The sequence below is a fragment of the Panthera pardus genome, unplaced genomic scaffold (assembly GCF_024362965.1).
Source record: "Panthera pardus isolate Hobbes unplaced genomic scaffold, ASM2436296v1 HiC_scaffold_2, whole genome shotgun sequence".
Classification (NCBI taxonomy): domain Eukaryota; kingdom Metazoa; phylum Chordata; class Mammalia; order Carnivora; family Felidae; genus Panthera; species Panthera pardus.
Genome location: NW_026526765.1, coordinates 68,597,221 through 68,616,935, shown reverse-complemented (window position 1 = coordinate 68,616,935; position 19,715 = coordinate 68,597,221). Strand labels below are relative to the sequence as shown.

Here is a 19,715-nt window from a genome sequence, read left to right as displayed (position 1 = left end):
CAGTGTAGGTTCAATTTAAGCTAAACCTTTATTCCCTCCATGCAAGTGGAATCAGTCCAACTGTGGCTGCGGTAAAATGAGCGAGGGAGGAAAGATGTATGTGGTAAGGTCAGAGAGGTGACAAGTAGCCAGATTAACTCTGGATGAGATGGGAAGTTATTGCAGGGTTTTGATTAGAGGAGTGGCATGATTTAACTTAAGTTTTAATAGGATCATTCCAATGTCATATTGAGAGCTGGAGTGTGGAAAGGTGGGAGGTAGCCAGGGAGGAGGCACATGCATACTTAGGTGAGAGATAACAGTGGCTTAGATCAGATTAGAGCAATGTCGGTAAAGAGAAAAGTTTGGATGATGGGTATATTTTGACATTAGTTCCAGCAAGACTGCCTGAAGAATTAGAAATTAGGCATGAGAGGAAAAAAAAGAATTCATGATTGAACTGAATAACTGGAAGGATGGAACTGCAATTTTCTGAGATGGGGAAGATTGCTGGAGAAGCAGGTTTGGGGTGAGGGCAGAGAATAAATTCAATACTGGACATATCGTGTTCGAGATGACCATAGCCATCCAGGTGGGGACATGGAACAGGCAATCAGACATAGGAGTTCAAATTTCAGGTGAAAACTTCAGGTGAGATACATCAATTTTGGAGTCATTACTGAGTCATTAAATACACATATGGTATTTAAGGTCTTGCCAATGAAAAGGAACCCCTGTGGGAGTGTGTAGAGAATAGATGAGCATTTCAAAGAGAAGTGGGAAAAATAAGTTGAGGGTGTATGCAAAAGAATGAGGAGAGTGATTATAATGATATACCATAAGATTTAAGATGAGCATGGGATCAAAAGTGATATCAGAAATGATGAATAGCTGATAGAATCAATGAGTTCTTTAGTTGTGTGACCAAATAACTGTTGGAGTCATGACATTAGAAGGAGTGATCTGGAAGAAAAAAAAAAACACATTTTTCAAGAACTACCATGTTCAGAATTTCATGAAATAGTTGCTTTGTGGTCACAGGCCTTTTCAGGAGACAGACATATGTAAAAGTAAAGACAGTGCCTTATGATCACAGGATGAGGAGAGGTAAGGGCATGGTGTCCTATAAACCAGAACCAAATATAGATATCCCAGTGAAGAACAATTAATGAAATAACCAACTCTTTAACTGCCATCCTAAAATGTGCATTTATTCAGTCATTCATTCAGTAGGCATTTAGTGACCATCTCCTGTTAATCTTGGAAGTGGGGATACAACGATGGAATAAAAAGCCCTGCCTTCAAGGAGCTTACAGTAAAATAGAGAAAGAGTTCAGGTTTAGCACTCTGGTAGCATTGGCATTCTGAAATGAGTAACTCCCATTCTTGATTTTGTGTTCTCTATTTCACTCTCCACCTTGGAGACAATCTGCTTAGATAAATACAGTGAAGGTTGGCTGAAAACTCTTTCTCAATAGTCATCTAGGATGACATATCTTTGATCCACATGAAGACTCCAAAATAGCTTTAATCTTCACATGTGTACTAAGTGCTATGGGAATTTCAAGAAGGTATCCCCTTTATGCAGTTAATTTTTTACAAATTTCATTAGAAATTATATTTTTTAAAATATGAACATATCAGTGCTTTTCATAACAAACCAAACATGAAGGGATGCATAAGAAAAAGTTAACACACTTAGACTCCCAACATTACTGCCTCCAGTCATACCCATCAGAAATAGCCAAGATCAATGGTTTAGTGCGTATCCTTGCATACCTTTCTCAATGTTCACAAACATAAACAGACCTATAAATAATTATATTTAAATAAATGGAACCAGGGGCGCCTGGGTGGCTCAGTCGGTTAAGCGTCCGACTTCGGCTCAGGTCATGATCTCGCGGTCTGTGGGTTTGAGCCCCGCGTCGGGCTCTGTGCTGATGGCTCAGAGCCTGGAGCCTGTTTCAGATTTTGTGTCTCCCTCTCTCTCTGACCCTCCCCCGTTCATGCTCTGTCTCTCTCTGTCTCAAAAATAAATAAACATTAAAAAAAATTTTTTTAAATAAATAAATACATGGAACCATGTATATAGCACTGTAGCATTCTTTCTTCATTAAATTTATTAGACATGCCTCAAGTTCAAATGATGCTAATATGCAGTAATATGGATATACACAAATGCAACAATTCCTTTATTGATTGACATCTCCCATTACTTCCTGTATAATTTTGTCCACCCAAACTGATGCCATAATTTTATTTTTTTTAATTTTTTTATATTTTTATTTGAGAGACAGAGAGAGACACAGCACAAGTGGGGAGCGGCTGAGAGAGAAGGAGACACAGAATCTGAAGCAGGCTCCAGGCTCTGAGCTGTCAGCACAGAGCCCAACATGGGGCTCAAACTCACAAACCATGAGATCACGACCTAAACCAAAGTCAGATGCTTAAGGGACTGAGTAACCCAGGCACCCCTGATGCCATAATTTAAAAAAATCCTTGTACATGGCCTGATATTTAACAGGTACACACTATTCTAATTTATCTATCCCCATACTATATGTAAGTGATGAATCACTGGGTTCTATACTTGAAACCAACACTATATTGTATGTTAACAACTGAAATTTAAGTAAATAAATTTAAAAAAGAAAAGAGTAAATATAGGCATTTGAAAATAAAATATGCTTTAGCTTCCCACACTCCAACTTCTTCCCACATTCTAATTTCTTCAAAGATAAATGTAATCTATTATAAGTATATAAGTGCAGTCGTATGCAAAAGGAAGTAAATAAAGATCATTCTAATTTTACATATACAGAAAATATACTTGGCATGAATACCCTACCTAAACTATTTATGTTACCTGTGAATTCAGAATTATTTTAGCTGACAATTCATTTGTTCAGTAAATATTTAAGGGAAGTCTCCTACATACAAAGTATTTTGCTATATACAGTGAGGGCTAGAAGAGGAATCAGACTTGGCCTCAGAAAGTTCCCAATGTGGGAAAGAAGTGAGATGCAACAAAAAGATGTACTAAGGAAAATAAATAAAGGAGGGGCACCTGGGTGGCTCAGTCAGTTAAGCATCCAACTTTGGCTCATGATCTCACAGTTCGTGAGTTTGAGCCCTGCATCAGGCTCTCTGTTGTCAGTGCAGAGACTGCTTCGGATCCTCTGTCTCCACCCCCCTCCACCGTCTCTTTGCCCCTCCCCTACTTGCATTCTCTCCCTCCCTCTCTCTCTCTCTCTTCCCCCCCTCTCAAAAATAAACATTAAAAAAAAAAAAAGGAAATGAAATCCTGTGAGAGTTTAGAAGTAGAAATAAATTCCTAGTCCTGTAATCTTGGTTTAATCACTTAATCTGTGTGAACTATCATTTTTCATCTGTGGAAATGAGGACAACATCTTGTAGAATTTTGAAAAGTATCATTGCAGTCTGGTTCCCAGTATATATCAAGTGCTGGATAACTGTTAGTTATAAGCATTACCGTTTTGGGTTAAAGATCCAGAAAAAGCTTCTTTGCAGAAATGGCACTTAAACTGTAACTTGAATACAAAGGAACTGGAATGTGACAGAATAGCAGCTGTCCTTTCAAAATTCTTTATCTGACTTTTCTTTGGCACATGATCACCTAGCTACTCTATACTTCCCAGTCTTTCTGGCAGCTAGATGTAGGCATATGGCCAAGCTAATGGGATGTGAGCAAATGTAATATATGCAAATTTCAGGTCACCTCTAACTTGAAGGCACACCATTTTCTCTAGAATTATACCTTTTTTCCCTCTGGTGGACTGGAACACAAATATAGCGCTGAATCAGCTTTGATTAGGCAGATGAGTACAACACCCTGTGAGATAATGAGGGTCCTGAGTTTTCTCACTAAAAGCAGGGCTGTCCTGTCAGCCTAGACCCACTGACTTTTTATGTCAGATAAATACATTTCTATCTTACCTGAGCCACTGAAATTAGTGGCCTCTTTCTATAATTGTTTCCAATTTACCCTAACTATTGCAAATGGGAACAAAGAGAAAAAATAAAGAATTTAACCCAGCATAAACAGACAGAATGCTTAAAATCAAGGTAGGAAATGAAGATGGAAATTCTGGGTTGAGGACAAACATAAATGGCATTGAAAGGTGGTCTGTGGCAGAGATTTATAGCTTCCTACATTGGTGTCTGTTCTCATTTTCTTACAAAAAGATTCTTTCTTGCAGTTAGATATGCCTGTGTGTCTATGTTTCAGCCAGTAAAATGTAAGTAAAATTCAGATAGTAGTTCTGGGAAGTTTACTAAAAAGGGGGAACAGACCCTTCTGCCCTTTATCCTGCTGCATGAAGCATGACTGTGATAAGTGGAGCTTCAGCAGCCACGATAAACCCATGAGATGGCCTTATGTGTAAGCCATGTGCGGCAGAGCAGACGGATGGAACCTAGGTTCCAGATCACCATACCAGCTCTGGACTGACTACATTCAGAGAAATAAATTTTATTTTTATTTAAATGGCATTGCTATTTATGATATTCTTAGTTGCAGTGGGCACTAATTCTACGTTACGCACAGGTTTTTAAGTTTTAATAAATAAAAAGGAACTGTTGTGCAGAAGAATTATGAGATTACACTGTACTTTAGGATGTCTAAACTCAAAGTCATATGTTGAATAGTTTTAAATGAGGAGTCACTGTTGGGAAGCCACTCAGCAACTATTTCAACAATGTAGGTAAGAAGTAAAAAAGGTCTGAACTACAGTTTGGGCAATACAAATGAGGAAGAGTAAATGAATATGAAAGATTACGTGGAAGCTAAACCAATAGGGCTTGATGACTAATAGGATGTGAGAAGAATTGTGAGAGTGGAGGTAAGATAATCTCAAGGCTTTGAGCCTACACAATCAGTAGTAGAGAGCTGACATTAGGACAATAAGCTGGAGGAATAAGGGTAGATGATCTGTGCTGTTCTGGACAATTGATTATGATTTACCTGTGAGGCATCCAAGTGGAGAGGTCTATGATCCAGACTTGTGAGGCAGGTATTAGGAAGTGGATAGGATATGGAAATGAAGATTTCAGATTCAACTACTATCACTGATATTCAAAGCCACAAAATTTCAAGAGGAAGAGTACTGAGGAAAAAAAAAAGAGTCAAGGGAGATCTTTGGACAAATTCCATAGTTAGAGGCAAGAAGAAAAGAAGAGACAGTGAATATAATAAAAGGAGATTCAGGGGAGCACTACAATGGAATTCAAATATGTGTATAATTTGGGGTATAAATTCCTTCTCTGAGAATTTGTCCATTACTTATAGTCCCTACTGAATCAGTAGGTCCAGCTACTATATTAGTATCATATGATCCTACCTCCCTGACTGTAGCTGATTGGGTCACATCACCTGTCTGAATCAAGTTAGGCCACTCTAATCCTCTCTACAGGGATTTTAAATAATTACCTGATACTTTAATTAGTTGATGTTAGAGCGGAACAGAAATGTTAGAGTCTTGTAGAGCCAAGAGGTGGCTTTTGCTGAGAGGCCATTCAAGACAACAAAGCACCCCAAAACAGAAAGCTACTTGCTCACCATTGGAGCACCCAATCAATGTTTGTTAGATTATTTACTAATGTATAGCCAGAGCCACTATCTTTTTCATGTTTCTAGTCTAGTATAGATGCAGACTACATCTGTCAAGTTGACCATTTTATCTCTTGTATCAATTAAAGAACATAATAAGTACTGAATGAATGAATGAATGACACCTGGCTATGCCTTCTGCTCTCAGGTTCCACCAGACAACCCTGTATCCTTCCCTTACATTTTCCTTTTGCCTAAGTTAATTTGATGTTGTGTCTGTTCCATGCAAACAAGCAATTCTAGACTGAGACAGCAAAGAACAGAATGTAGAATAAGACGATGACCAAACATACATCTGCAGGGAATCAAAACTAAGGACAAAGAGACCACTAGAGTTAATATTTAGAAAGTGAGTGGAAATCTTTAAGACAGTAGTGTCACTAGTGAAACACTGATACTGAGTTGAGTTTAGGGATAAGAAAATTCTGATGTCTGAAAACATTCCGCAAAATTCAAGCACACAAAGCTTATAAAGTATCCATGATTAGTGCCTGTTTTGACCATAAATATTGTGCAGAGTCTCAGATTCACTTGACTTCTGCCTGCATGATCTCCATGGCCAAACACTGAGCTGCCTCTCCTCTTCTACATTTGGAGTAGCCACCTTCTGAGTGACACAAGATGGAAGTATGGTAAGTTAGCACCTACGGGGTGAATCTTGATGAAGGAAAATGCTAGACAAAAAGGAACAGATGGTATGAATAACCCTCCTCATTTCTCCATTCTGTGGACTATTGTGAGATGTGGCTTCTCCTTGAAAGCAGTCTTAAAAAGTCCCATATGCCAAATATGGACATGTCTCTCCTGTGTCTCATTATGGCAAGATGCGATTTAGTGCTCCAGGAGGTAATGCATCAAGGTTTCCTGTCTCATTTCCCTTTTTTTTCCACCTTTAGTGAATTGACCTTGCATACCTTACATAAAGTATTAGAATTCTAATCCTCTTCTCATATTCTACCTTCTAGTGACTTGGGCTAAGACAGTGGTATAAGCCTAAGTATAAGAGGTCTGTGGTTTCTAAGATTTTGCAAGACTTTGTGTACCCTCTACAGACATCCTCATCAGTAGCTACTAACCTCTCATTTGGGGTAATACATTCTTTTTTTTTTTTTTTTAATTTACATCCAAATTAGTTAGCATATAGTGAAACAATGATTTCAGGAGTAGATTCCTTAATGCCCCTTACCCATTTAGCACATCCCCCCTCCCACAACCCCTCCAATAACCTGTTTTTTCTCCATATTTAAGAGTCTCTTATGTTTTGTCCCACTCCCTGTTTTTATATTATTTTTGTTGCTCTTCCCTTATGTTCATCTGTTTTGTCTCTTAAAGTCCTCATATGAGTGAAGTCATATGATATTTGTCTTTCTCTGACTAATTTCACTTAGCATAATACCCTCCAGTTCCATCCATGTAGTTGCAACTGTCAAGATTTCATTCTTTTTGACTGCTGAGTAATACTCCATTACATACATACATATATATATATATATATATATATATATATATATATACCACATCTTCCTTATCTATTCATCCATTGATAGACATTTGGGCTCTTTCCATACTTTGGCTATTATTGATAGTGCTGCTATAAACACAGGGGTGCATGTGTCCCTTCGAAACAGCACACTTGTATCACTTGGATAAATACCTAGTAGTACAATTGCTGGGTCGTAGGGTAGTTCTAGTTTTAATGTTTTGAGGAACCTCCATACTGTTTTCCAGATTGGCTGCACCACGTTGCATTCCCACCAATAATGCAAAAGAGATCCTCTTTCTCCTCATCCTCGCCAACATCTGTTGTTGCCTGAGTTGTTAATGTTAGCCACTCTGACAGGTGTAAGGTGGTATCTCATTGTGGTTTTGATTTGTATTTCCCTGATGATGAGTGATGTTGAGCATTCTTTCATGTGTCGGTTGGCCATCTGGATGTCTTCTTTGGAGAAGTGTCTACTCATGTCTTTTGCCCATTTCTTCACTGGATTATTTGTTTTTTGGGTGTTGAGTCTGAGCAGTTCTTTATAGATTTTGGATACTAACCCTTTATCTGATATGTCATTTGCAAATATCTTCTCCCATTCTGTTGGTTGCCTTTTAGTTGTGCTGATTGTTTCCTTCACTGTGCAGAAGTTTCCTATTTTGATGAGGTCCCAGTAGTTCATTTTTGCTTTTGTTTCCCTTGCCTCTGGAGACATGTTGAGTAAGAAGTTGCTGCGGGCAAGATCAAAGAGGTTTTTGCCTGCTTTCTCCTTGAGGATTTTGATGGCTTCCTGTCTTACATTTAGGTCTTTCATCCATTTTGAGTTTGTGTGCATGGTGTAAGAAAGTGGTCCAGGTTCATTCTTCCGCATGTCGCTGTCCAGTTTTCCCAGCACCATTTGCTAAAGAGACTGTCTTTATTCCATTGGATATTCTTTCCTGCTTTGTCAAAGATTAGTTGGCCATACGATTGTGGGTCCATTTCTGGGTTCTCTATTCTGTTCCATTGATCTGAGTGTCTGTTCTTGTGCCAGTACCATACTGTCTTGACGATTACAGCTTTGTGGTATAGCTTTGAAGTCTGGGATTGTGATGCCCCCGCTTTGGTTTTGTTTTTCAAGATTGCTTTGGCTTGGGGTCATTTCTGGTTCCATACAAATTTAGGATTATTTTTTCTAGCTCTGTGAAGAATAGGGGTAATACATTCTAAAAAAAGCTACATTTAATACATAATTACATGGGTTCATGCTCTTTATGGCCATCCAGATCCTGTCATCATATTTTTGGCTAAATCATCTATAGTCATCCTCAAATGCTACAATATATAGGTCTCAGGCTAAAATTAACAGGCCTAATTAAAATTTAGAATTTTACTTAAAGGCTTATAATAATTCAGATAAATGAAAAACAAAGCCTATAGACAAAATAAACAAATGATCAGAATATAAATGTTAAGTCTACAAAAGTTTCTCCTTGCTGCTGACAACACATATTTAGAGCCCATATTATAAAGTTAAATTGTATTATGAATGTATACTTATAAAAATCAGAAATATTAGGGGCTCCTGGGTGGCTCAGTTGGTTGGGCGGCCTACTTCAGCTCAGGTCATGATCTCGCGGTCCATGAGTTCGAGTCCCGTGTCGGGCTCTGTGCTGATAGCTCAGAGCCTGGAGCTTGTTTCGGATTCTGTGTCTCCCTCTCTCTGACCCTCCCCTGTTCATGCTCTGTCTCTCCCTGTCTCAAAAATAAATAAAATGTTAAAAATTTTTTTTTAAATCAGAAATATTATATAGATAGGTACATGTATAGTATTTTTAAATATTTAGAGCATGTATCTGTACAGCACATGTTACTATCTACAAAAGTGTCAAATAAATTAATAAAAAGAAAAAATTGGAGGCTTATTAACATTTTAGGAAACTGAAGACTCTGGCCTTCCAGATATAAAAAATATTTCTATGAAAAAGATGTAAAATAATCTAATAGCTTGACTAAATCTTCCTAATGTAAGATTTACATTCCCTTTAATTCTTTCCAGTCACCTAAAATAAATGTATATATTTGGTGTAAGTCTTCAAAATCTTCTGGTCTTCACCATCTCTGAGATGAAGTAGAAAAAGCAAAACAGACTATACACAATAAAATAATCTTAGTTATAAAAGAAAATTGTGACAAAATAGTAATACTCTGAACCAGTAATCCATTGTAAGATTGTGTGATTTTTCTCTTTGGTCCAGAATAGACTTCAGTACCTCATTTGAAAGATTTACATGCAGCCCTAAATGTGTCTCTAACAGAATCCACACTAGGCCTGCAAAAATTCATGTTTCTAAGGAAGAATAAGTGAAACAAATACAATATGAGGCATATGGTAATTCATGTAACACCTAAGAAGGAAAACAAAAGTGATGTCCCTTCATACAAGACAGTTCTCTGCTTCATCTCAGTTTGTGCCAGGAACAGAATCTGGTTTCCCTTGGTACAAGGGGTCATGGAGAGAAGACCAAGTATGTTTTCTAAGTGACTGTGCAGTACGAAAAACCCAGAGCTTCCAAGGTACAGAAAACTTGGACTCCCTTCACATTGTCTAACTAAATACCTGAGGTAAAAGCAATCAGAACTAATCCCAATCCTTTCTCTCCAACTCCAGGGATATGTAAAGAAGGCTGCCTTGGTGCTCAGCAGAGAAAGAAAGAGAAAGGAAAAAAAAAAGTGTGTGTGTGTGTGTGTGCGCGTGTGTGTGTGTGCGCGCGCGCGTGCATGCTGCTGAGCTCAGTCTCAATGCAGATTTATACTCCAGGCAGATTTTAAAACTCAATTGGTAAATATGGTAACAAGAGAAGTAGTCACGTGGAAAACAGATCACATATCAGAATAAATTGTTCCAAACACTACAGTAAAAAGAGACCAAAAAAGGAAAATACAGACTAAAGAGTGAAAGGTGAAATATACAATGAGATGGTCTAATATACATGTAGTCAAGACTCCCAGAAGGAAAGAAAAGAGAAAATGAGTTGTCAAGGTAATTTCTAAAGAAACAATATCAGATAATTTTTTAAGAATTATGATACAGCCCACAGATTTAAAAGGTTTGAGAGATCCAAGCAGAATAATTGTTTAAAATTACATTCGGACACACCATAGTAAACTGCAGAAAGTGGAAGACAAGAAAATTTTGAAAGCATATAAGTGGAGGAACACAGATTAATATGAAAGAAATAGCACCAAATTTCACCTAACTTCTCAATAGCAATAATAGAAGCTATGAGTAGAAGGACATTAATCTGCTGAGGGGAAAAAAAGGAATGAAGAAATAATTATCAATAATAAAACAATTATCAGTACGGATTGAATTAAAAACATAACACTGACTTAAGAAACCAACCAGAGATAAATGAGTTAAGTATAACTACATTTTTATTTATCTGGAAAATGCAACTTTATATTCATGTATATTAAAATCAAAAAATGAACTGAAATGATATCTAGCATAATTATTTTAGTTGGGAGGGCACGTGGCCAAAGATTTTCAACTTTATCTGTTTGTTGATCTATTCTTTATTAAAGAAAAGTATTTGAAACAAATGTAACCATATGTCACCATGCAAGTTTTATTATGTATTCTATAATTCTCTTTACTCTCAAGTTTTTAAAATTTTCTTAAAATCACACACAATTTTTAAATTATCAACAAACTTTGATCTAGTGACTTCATTTTAGAAACTTTACCCCAAGGAAATAATTTGAAATGCAGAAATAAATTTTCTCTTGGCTTAATTTGAAATAGGAAAGCACATAGAAATAACTGAAGTGCTTCACAATATAGTAGTTATTAAATACTTTCTCTTTTGCACTTCATAGATTATTATGGCAACTTAGCAGACATATATGTTTATAGGAAAAATGCTTATTTTAAACAAAAAGTATACAATTCAAAATTTTAGAAATATATGATCATTGCAAATTATGAATCCATTTATTTACAAAATAGTAAACCTTAATATTTTTATCCTTAGTTATAGAATTATAGGTGATTTTTAAAAAATTATTCATAACCATTTGTACTTTCTAAATTCTACAAAGCATATGGGTCTGCTAGTTTAATAACATGAAAACTTTTTCAAACTTACTTTGATTTATTACTCCTTCTTTTCCTTAAATTTTGAAAATTCAACGTCAAGAGTTTTTCATGATAAGAGGAAGATATCACTGCTAATTTACTAATCATGGGTGATTTGTTGACAGGCATAGTCACAGATCATAAACCTAAACAGAAATATTAAACTTTGTATTAAAATACAAATGCACTCACAGTACCAAATAATACATTACATGCAAATTCATGATTTGTGGGGAAAAGGGTGGTAAGAAAGAAAATCAGGCTGAAGAAAGAAATTACATTAAGGAAGAATTTAAATTTAATTTAAAATGTCAGACCCAGGAATCAAACCCAACTTTGAATTGAAAACCCATGTGCTTTCTATTATGTTACTATTTAAAACTTATTCTTTCATATAATATTTAGCTTTCATTATACTTCAGCTGTTTTATCAGCAAAACCATTGGAAGATCATGGCATCATAGTTCAGAGGATACAATCAAACTGATTTACTTTACTGCTCTGTGCCTCAGTTTCTGCACTTGTACAATGGGAATACTACCTCCTTACAGGGTTGCTGTAGGAAATAAACAGGTGCATAAATGTAGATTGCTTAGAATTGAGCATGGCCTATAGGAAGCTTTCTGTACAGGCTTGTGATCATTATTAGATCACTATGCTTTCTATTTCTTAAAATTACTTGCAAATTTTTCTGTCCTCTGTCTTTTTAGCATTTAGATTATGTTTTCCCTGCTTGCTCTCAAATCCAGATGTATTTTCCTTTTTAAGTACATCTGAATACATTTTATGAGTGTATGACCCAAATTAGAACATACTATTTTTGTTTGGTAGAGCATTTAAATAGCAAATGAAGTAATGAGATAGGTAGTCAAGTTTTACATTGCATTGTTTTGCACTTCATTTTTAAGCTAGCTAATTTTTAAAACTGATCATTACATTAGTCAAGGTTCTGGCAGGAAGCAGATGGCACACTCAAATGGAGTAAATGAATAAAGAGACTCAAAAGACATATGTAGAGTTATTGAAATAAAAAACATACAATAAAATAAAACCCAAGATGGTGCCATTCTCGGGGTCTGGAAGAAGGAGGTGACACACCACTGTCAGAACTGAGAAGAAGAGGGACCCAGAAAGAATAGCTTTGGAGAGTGGTGCTTAATAGAAAACATTGGCCTTTGGTCTAGACATGCAACCAATCTGAGGCTGCCTGCTAAGAGGGATCCTGGAGAATAGGAACTTTGATCTCACTCTCCTGTCCTCCACTCCAATCACCCACCTGTGCTTCCCATTAGCTAAGCCAAACTAGAAGCCAGAGAAGGTGTAAGGCAGAGTGAAGAAGGGTAGAAAGTGGATCTGGAAGAGCAATGGGAAAATATCCAGCACAAAATGGATTATAAACACACAACATTATTACCTATTGCTATTGGTTATAGCAAGTTCTGCTTCTAAGAATCTATATCCATTAGAGTGTAAATCAAATGTATTTTTAAGTTTATTTATTTATTTTGAGAGAGAGAGAAAGAGGGAGTGTGAGCAGGGGAAAGGGCATAGAGAGAGGGACAGAGAGAATTGCAAGCAGGCTCCATGCTGTCAGTGCAGAGCCCCAAGTGGGACTCCATCTCATAAACCATGAGATCATGACCTGAGCCAAAACCCAGAGTCAGATCCTTAACAGACTGAGCCACTCAGGCACGCTACAAATGTATTTTTAAGTCAGCAGCCATACTGGGCTATATATAGGGATGTCATTTAGAGTGGCCCTAACTTTAAAATGCAAGTTATTCCTAAACAGGACTAATATACTTAGGAGTTTAATTTTTTAAAGTTAACAACAGCACATTGTCTCCACATTGGGTACTTCCACCTTAAAAGGAACTCCATAAAATAGCTACAAACAATTATTAATGATGCGTGATAAAGTGCACATAAGCACTGAACAACAATAATAAAGACATAGGGATGTTCAAAACAGTTAATTAGATAAATGTAGCAACAAATGTTGGAAATTCACTATGTTGGTATTATATTTGGCAAGTATCTATTGTGAGTCATGTAAAAATATGAAGATGTTTAATTACACTAAGACAAATTCTTTTTTTTTATTTTTTTAATGTTTATTTTATTTTTGAGAGAGAGAGAGAGACAGAGCATGAGCAGGGGAGGAGCAGAGAGAGACACAGAATCCAAAGCAGGCTCTAGGCCAGGCTCAAACCCACGAACCATGAGATTATGACCTGAGCCAAAGTAGGACACACAACAGACTGAGCCACCCAGGAACCCCACTAAAGGCAGTCTTTAAGACAAAAAGAAACCCATCATTCATAAAACATTACATATTTCAGAAATAGAGTTTAGAAACACAAATTTGAGTCAGTCATACTCTAAGATAAATTCATTTTAAAAATTTAATTCCAAATTAATAGAAAGGAAAAAATACAGGCCACTTAAGAAGAAAAATAACTGAAGGGAAACTGAAAGCAAACTGATCTTTGTTTGCATGTGTTAAGCTCTTAGCCATCTTGTGATATACTTCACAGGATTGACTACAGTTAGTCATATTTTTTTGAGATTTCAAGAAGTTGGAGACTGTTTTAGAAATTTTCTCTTAATCATTGATCCCACACATCTGCTGGTACTAGTGGTAAGTGTCTGAGCTGTCTGCTCAACATGCAAGTTCTAAAATACAGCTGATGAGACTCTCCCAGATTGGATGGGTTGAAAATGTCAAATTGCTAGAGAAGTTTCTATATTCTTACTCTCTATTTCTGCCTTATGTTGGGAGTATCTACCTACCTTGAGAGTAACAGTGCCAGGGCTTAATCAACACTAGTTTGTTATTCAAATACTATTTGAATAGCATTGTGATATAGAAGAGAGACATATGGGGGCACCTGGGTGGCTCAGTCGGTTGAGCGTCCGACTTCAGCTCAGGTCATGATCTCGTGGTTTGTGAGCTCAGGCCCCGCGTCGGGCTCTGTGCTGACAGCTCAGAGCCTGCAGCCTGCTTCTGATTCTGTATCTCTCACTCTCTCTGCCCCTCCTCCACTCACACTCCGTCTCTCTCACTCTCAAAAATGAATAAATGTTAAAAAAATTTTTTTAAACATGTAAAAGAGAGACATGACTCCCCAGTGTATTTTATTAGTTAGGATTGCTTTTGACTAAAACAACCAAATAAACTCAAGTTTCTGAAAAGAAATGATGAATACCTTCAAAAATTTTTCCCATTGTGATGTTAGGATTAAATCCTCAATGGGGTAAATAAACAAGGAAAACTCCCCTCCCCCCAAAGATATCTCAAAATAGAAAATCCAAAAATGGTATCAACTGTAACAAAATTTTTAGTTTTTTCATAAGAATATTCTTCATCAAATTCTCAGTAGAATCCCAAACCTGAAGCTATCAACAAGGAGTTGTTGTTGTTGTTGTTACTATTATTGTGTGTACAGTTGGGGCTTTTTGCATTATATTAATATAACTAGAGTTACGCGTACTAACCACTACTGGGGACAACACACCCAGGTTCTAACACACTATTTGATGAAGGGTTTTGTTGAACCATTTACTAGAACCTACTAGGGGAATCGTTTGTACCATTTTATTCCTTCTCAGGACAGTTACATGCAGGGATGTTGACTGGTGAATTGAATGAAAAGGGACAGATAGAGGCATATATCATGCTCTTTATTAACACCAGACTACCTTAAAACAAGAACAGAAAATATGAGAACAAAAATTTTTCTTTTTCTGCTATCAAATACAAGACACATTTCTTTTACGCTGCTGGGAAATCACAATAATTAAATGCAAAGAGATTAGAATGGCCTTGTTAAATTGGATTATTTTACTTTTACATCATTGTCAAGAAATAGCCATTTTGCCCTGAATCAGCAAAACATGATGTAAATTTTAAATCGGCTTTTTATTATAAGTTAAATAGATCTTTAAAATTTAAATATCCTTGTTTTCTCTATAGTACCCAAACACATGGTGCTGACTGAATTTGTGGATTGAAATGAAAACAAAATCTTAAGTGAATAAAAATGATCTTAAAGATTGAATTTTTAAATAAAGACTTCCTTCAAATACTGAAATGAAAAAAAAAATCATTTTTGACAGCAACTACTTCTTAGACAGACCTCTTCACTTGCTCTAATTTTCTTCATTTAGACAGCTCTCCACCATAGAGGATGGGCTACAATAACTCATATTTTCTCTACCACTTTCCAGGGATGGTTTCCAATAATTTAAGTAAATTCCACAGATTTACCTTGCATATTTGTCTGAAGCAGGCAAAAAGTGTGATTTTACCTTTAGCTTATATCAGATATGATTTTTATATTAAGTTATATTTACCCTTGAATTTATTTCAGTGCAGAAAATGCAGTATCTGGAACCTAGTTTCTGTTGTCCTGGCACTGAGATAATCTTCCCAAGGCTGACAATGATTTCCAGGTGAACAATCCCACTAAGCGTTTTTCAGTACTGATCTCACCTGATCCCTCTATAGTAACTGACTCTGCCTACCACCCCTTCTAGAAATAAGTGTCTTCTTTTTTCATTTATCATGACACTTCCTCCCTTGGCTTATCACCTTACTTCTGTAAGGTCTCCTTCTCTCACTCCTATGTGGTGTAGCAGGGAACCATGCACGTGCAGGAATCAACAGCTTGCTTTAAATTCTGGCTCCAGCACAGATTACAACTCCATCACTGCGCAAATTACTTAACCGCAAATTAATTAAACTACCTTAGTTTCCTCATCTATGAATAGGGATTAGAGTAGTATCTCCTGTTAAGGGGTCATTACTATCTAAGTGAAGAATAATATTCATTACTTACTATTTGTTCTTTGTATAATATTCTTCTAACTAATCATATAAATGCATTAAGTAATAAACACGTTAGGCATAAAAATGTTATATAACTAACACATCACAATGTATGAACTTAACTGATAATTGTTAAATCTGAGCTAAAAGTAAATGAGGATTCATTTACTAATCTCCCAACTTTTCTGCATGATTGAAGTTTTTTTTATAATATCACGTTTTAAAGCTTTGATTCAAACTTACATAGATTTAATTAAAAAGTCACGAGGACATATAGATAGACAAATATGAAATATAAGATTTTCTCTAATCATTTAATCAACCTCAAAACAGACATAATATCTAACATTATGATAACCAAAAGGATAAACAGAACACTTAAAAACTACTTTTAAAATTGCTAATACAGGGGCACCTGGGTGGCTCAGTCGGTTAAGCAGCTGACTTCGGCTCAGGTCATGATCTCAAAGTTCGTGGGTTCAAGCAGAGCGTTGGGCTCTGTGCTGACAGCGCAGAGCCTGGAGCCTGTTTTGGATTCTCTCTCTCCCTCTCTCTCTGCCCCTCCCCTGCTTGCACTCTGTCTGTCTCTCTCTCAAAAATAAATAAACATTAAAAATTTTAATTGCTAATACAATTATTTAAATTTACTTGTCATTTTCTTCTATTCTTATTATTTCTCCCCAGAATACCTTTGTAAGGTTTTCCATAGTTTTATTATTATTTTTATGCCTATTTAGTTTCACCAATCTTAGGAGATCCTATACAATAAATAAATTTCTGGACCATTAAAGGTAACAGGATTTGGGTCAGTACAGGAAAATGATTTAATAGGAAATTCTCACCTATTAACATAGCTGCAAAACTTCCAAAAAAAAAAAAAAAAAAAAAGAAGAAGAAGAAGGAAACCAAGTCCAGCAATACCAATAAAAAATAATCCATTATAACTGAGATGAATTAGTCTAGAAGAGCAAGGATGATTTAATATTATAAAAATCTATTATCACAGACCATAACATTGATGGATTTAAGACAAAAAAGTAGGAAATATTTTTATATACACCAAAGATTAATTCAATTAAATCCAGTTTCCATTCATGATTATATATTAAAAAAAAAAAAAAAAACCCTGCAAGCAAGGGATGTCAATATTCTTTAATTTAAACTACCTAAGAAAAACTAAAAGAAACATAATTAACAACAAAATTTTAGAAGCTTTATCTGAAAAGCCAAGAACAATAAAAAAGAACAATAAGCCAAGAACAAAAAAAGTAGTATGTACTTACTACTTAATTCAACATTTTATAGGCAGTCCTAGCCAACAAAAATACTGTATAAGAAAAAGAAAAAAGGAGTATAAATATGGGGGGAAAGGGGCAGTATTTTTATTTGAAAAATACATTAAAAATCTCAGAAGAATCTACACATACAAAAAAAGTAGATTACGTCCAATAAAAAAAGAGATTTTGGAATAAACAGTATAAAAAAATAGTGATGTGGGATTCAATACCTTTAATAAAGTTGACTAACACAGGCTTTAGCTACCTGTCTTTAAAAACAACTTTGCAGCACTAAGAAATTTGAAATCCAAGAAATTATAGAGGAAAAACCCTGAGCTAAGCTACTGGATAACTGAAGGGTTATTGTTACCTGGTCTATGCCAGGTGGAGAAAGACGTAAGCAGTGTGGCTCTGAGAAAATAAATTAAGAACAAGTAGTTTGAGCCACACTTTCCTAACTACTAATATGTCAAGTAGTCAACAACGAGAAATAAAATCAGCTAAGAAGATTTAAACAATATAATTAATATAATGGACCAAACAAACCAAATTGAATTCTGTATTCCATCACTAAAGAACATGCGTTCTGTCCAAGCACACGAATACAATTTCTAAAAATTGATCATATTCTAGCCTAGAAAGTGAGTCTTAATAAATTATAAAAAGTAGGTAATCTACATAAGTAGATTATATTTCCTGGCATCAAAACATGAATAAGTCAGAAAATTATAATAAAAAGATAAATTAACCCTCTATATAGTGAGAAAAAGGAAACTCAATTTTAAGTCACCTCTGGATCAAAGAAGAAATAACAAAGGAATTTCAAAATACTTAGAACTAAATTATAATAAAAACATTGCATATAAAAACCTACAGGATTCTTCTCAGTACTAACAAGCAAACTAATATCACATGCTCAAAAAATTGAGTGAAAGAAGCCAAACACAAAAGTGTACATACTGTATGATTCCAAATATATGAAGTTTAAGAACAGGCAAAGCCATTACATGGTATGATCTGTGGGAGGATGGAATGTGGGGGTGGAGATTGAATGGAAGGTACAGATGGAAATGTTATATATTGGAGGTGCTGACATGAGTGTAAATATGTATCAAAGCTTACTGTAGCTGACCACATTGTTAAAAATGGTATAGCAACGGTATCTTCCATACTCGATGTTGTTCTGCAGTGTGGCCTTGTATCTCCCTCACAAAAGATGGAGTCTAATTTACTCTCTCCATGAATCTGGGCCTAACTTTGTCACTTGCTAGACTAACCAGATGTAGCAGAAGTAACACTTTGGGACAATGAAGCTAGACTGTAAAAAAGCCTTGCTGTTTCCCAGTAGGTTTCCTAAGGATGTTCTCTCACAGTCCAGTCACTGTGCCGGGAGGCCAACAGTCATATGGAAAGTCACCAACAAGAGCTCTGGTTAACAGCTCCGGCTGAGCACCCAGCCAGGCTGTCAGCAAGCAGCAACTGCCAGCCATGCAATGAGCCATTTGGATGTCCAACCCAGCCAAGCCTTTGGATGACTAGAGCCTCACCTGACATCTAACTGAAATCAAAGGAAAGACCCATAATGAGAATTACCCAACTGTATATAATCAACTCCAGTTGATTTTTAAAAAACTATTTGTCACTAAGTTTTAAAATGGTTGTTTCTAGAAATAGATACCCAGAATACTCATTGAATTGTACAATGAACATTCATGCATTTCACTATATGCAATTTTTACTTCAATAAAAATAAGATTGTAGGAGAATATATGGTATTAAAATTAAATTTATTGATATAAAACAGAAGTAAAAATGACAATGGCTCAAACAAGATAAAAAAGTATGTTTCTCTGATGTTAAATACTCTTTTAACTCCAAAACTAGACAATTTAGGATCTGTTTTGCAGCTTCACAATCATAAGAAACCAAGGCCCCTTCTAAATCTCCCTTTCGTGGTCATTGTCAGGCCTCACCTTGCTTCAGGTTTTTCACTAGATTGCAGAGCATCAAAACAATGGGGAGACACTATTTGTCATTATATTGTATTGATTCCCATCTTCAGAGGATATCTGTTAATCAAGCCTCCTTATTTTTTATTTAAAAAGAGTAATTTTTAATGTTTATTCATTTTTGAGAGAGATAGAGACAGAACACAAGTGGGAGAGGGGCAGAGAGAGAGGGAGACACAGAATCCAAAGCCGGCTTCAAGCTTTCAGCACAGACCCTGATACAGAACTTGAACCCATGAACCGTGAGATCATGACCTGAGCCAAAGTCAGCCACTTAACAGCCTCAGCCACCTAGGCACCCCTATTAAGCCTCCTTCTAATGCCTTCTGCCATTCTCCCAGGTCAGGATGGCATTATCTTTGTCCTGGACTAATACCATAACTCCTT

General features: G+C 36.0%; 1 protein-coding gene across 4 annotated transcripts in view; it reads right to left on the bottom strand.

Annotated features, from left to right (window-relative positions):
- The window catches only part of TMEM232 (transmembrane protein 232), a 218,661-nt gene that overhangs the window by 183,859 nt on the left and 15,087 nt on the right, over positions 1-19,715 (bottom strand). For 3 of the 4 annotated variants that reach the window (XM_019450519.2, XM_019450517.2, XM_019450520.2), the window contains exon 3: positions 11,222-11,357. In XM_019450519.2, coding sequence (XP_019306064.2) covers positions 11,222-11,340 — 119 coding nt within the window. In that variant the 5' untranslated portion in view covers positions 11,341-11,357. Of the gene's footprint in view, positions 1-11,221; positions 11,358-19,715 lie in introns of those variants that run through there. The other variant, XM_019450521.2, reaches the window with a different exon arrangement.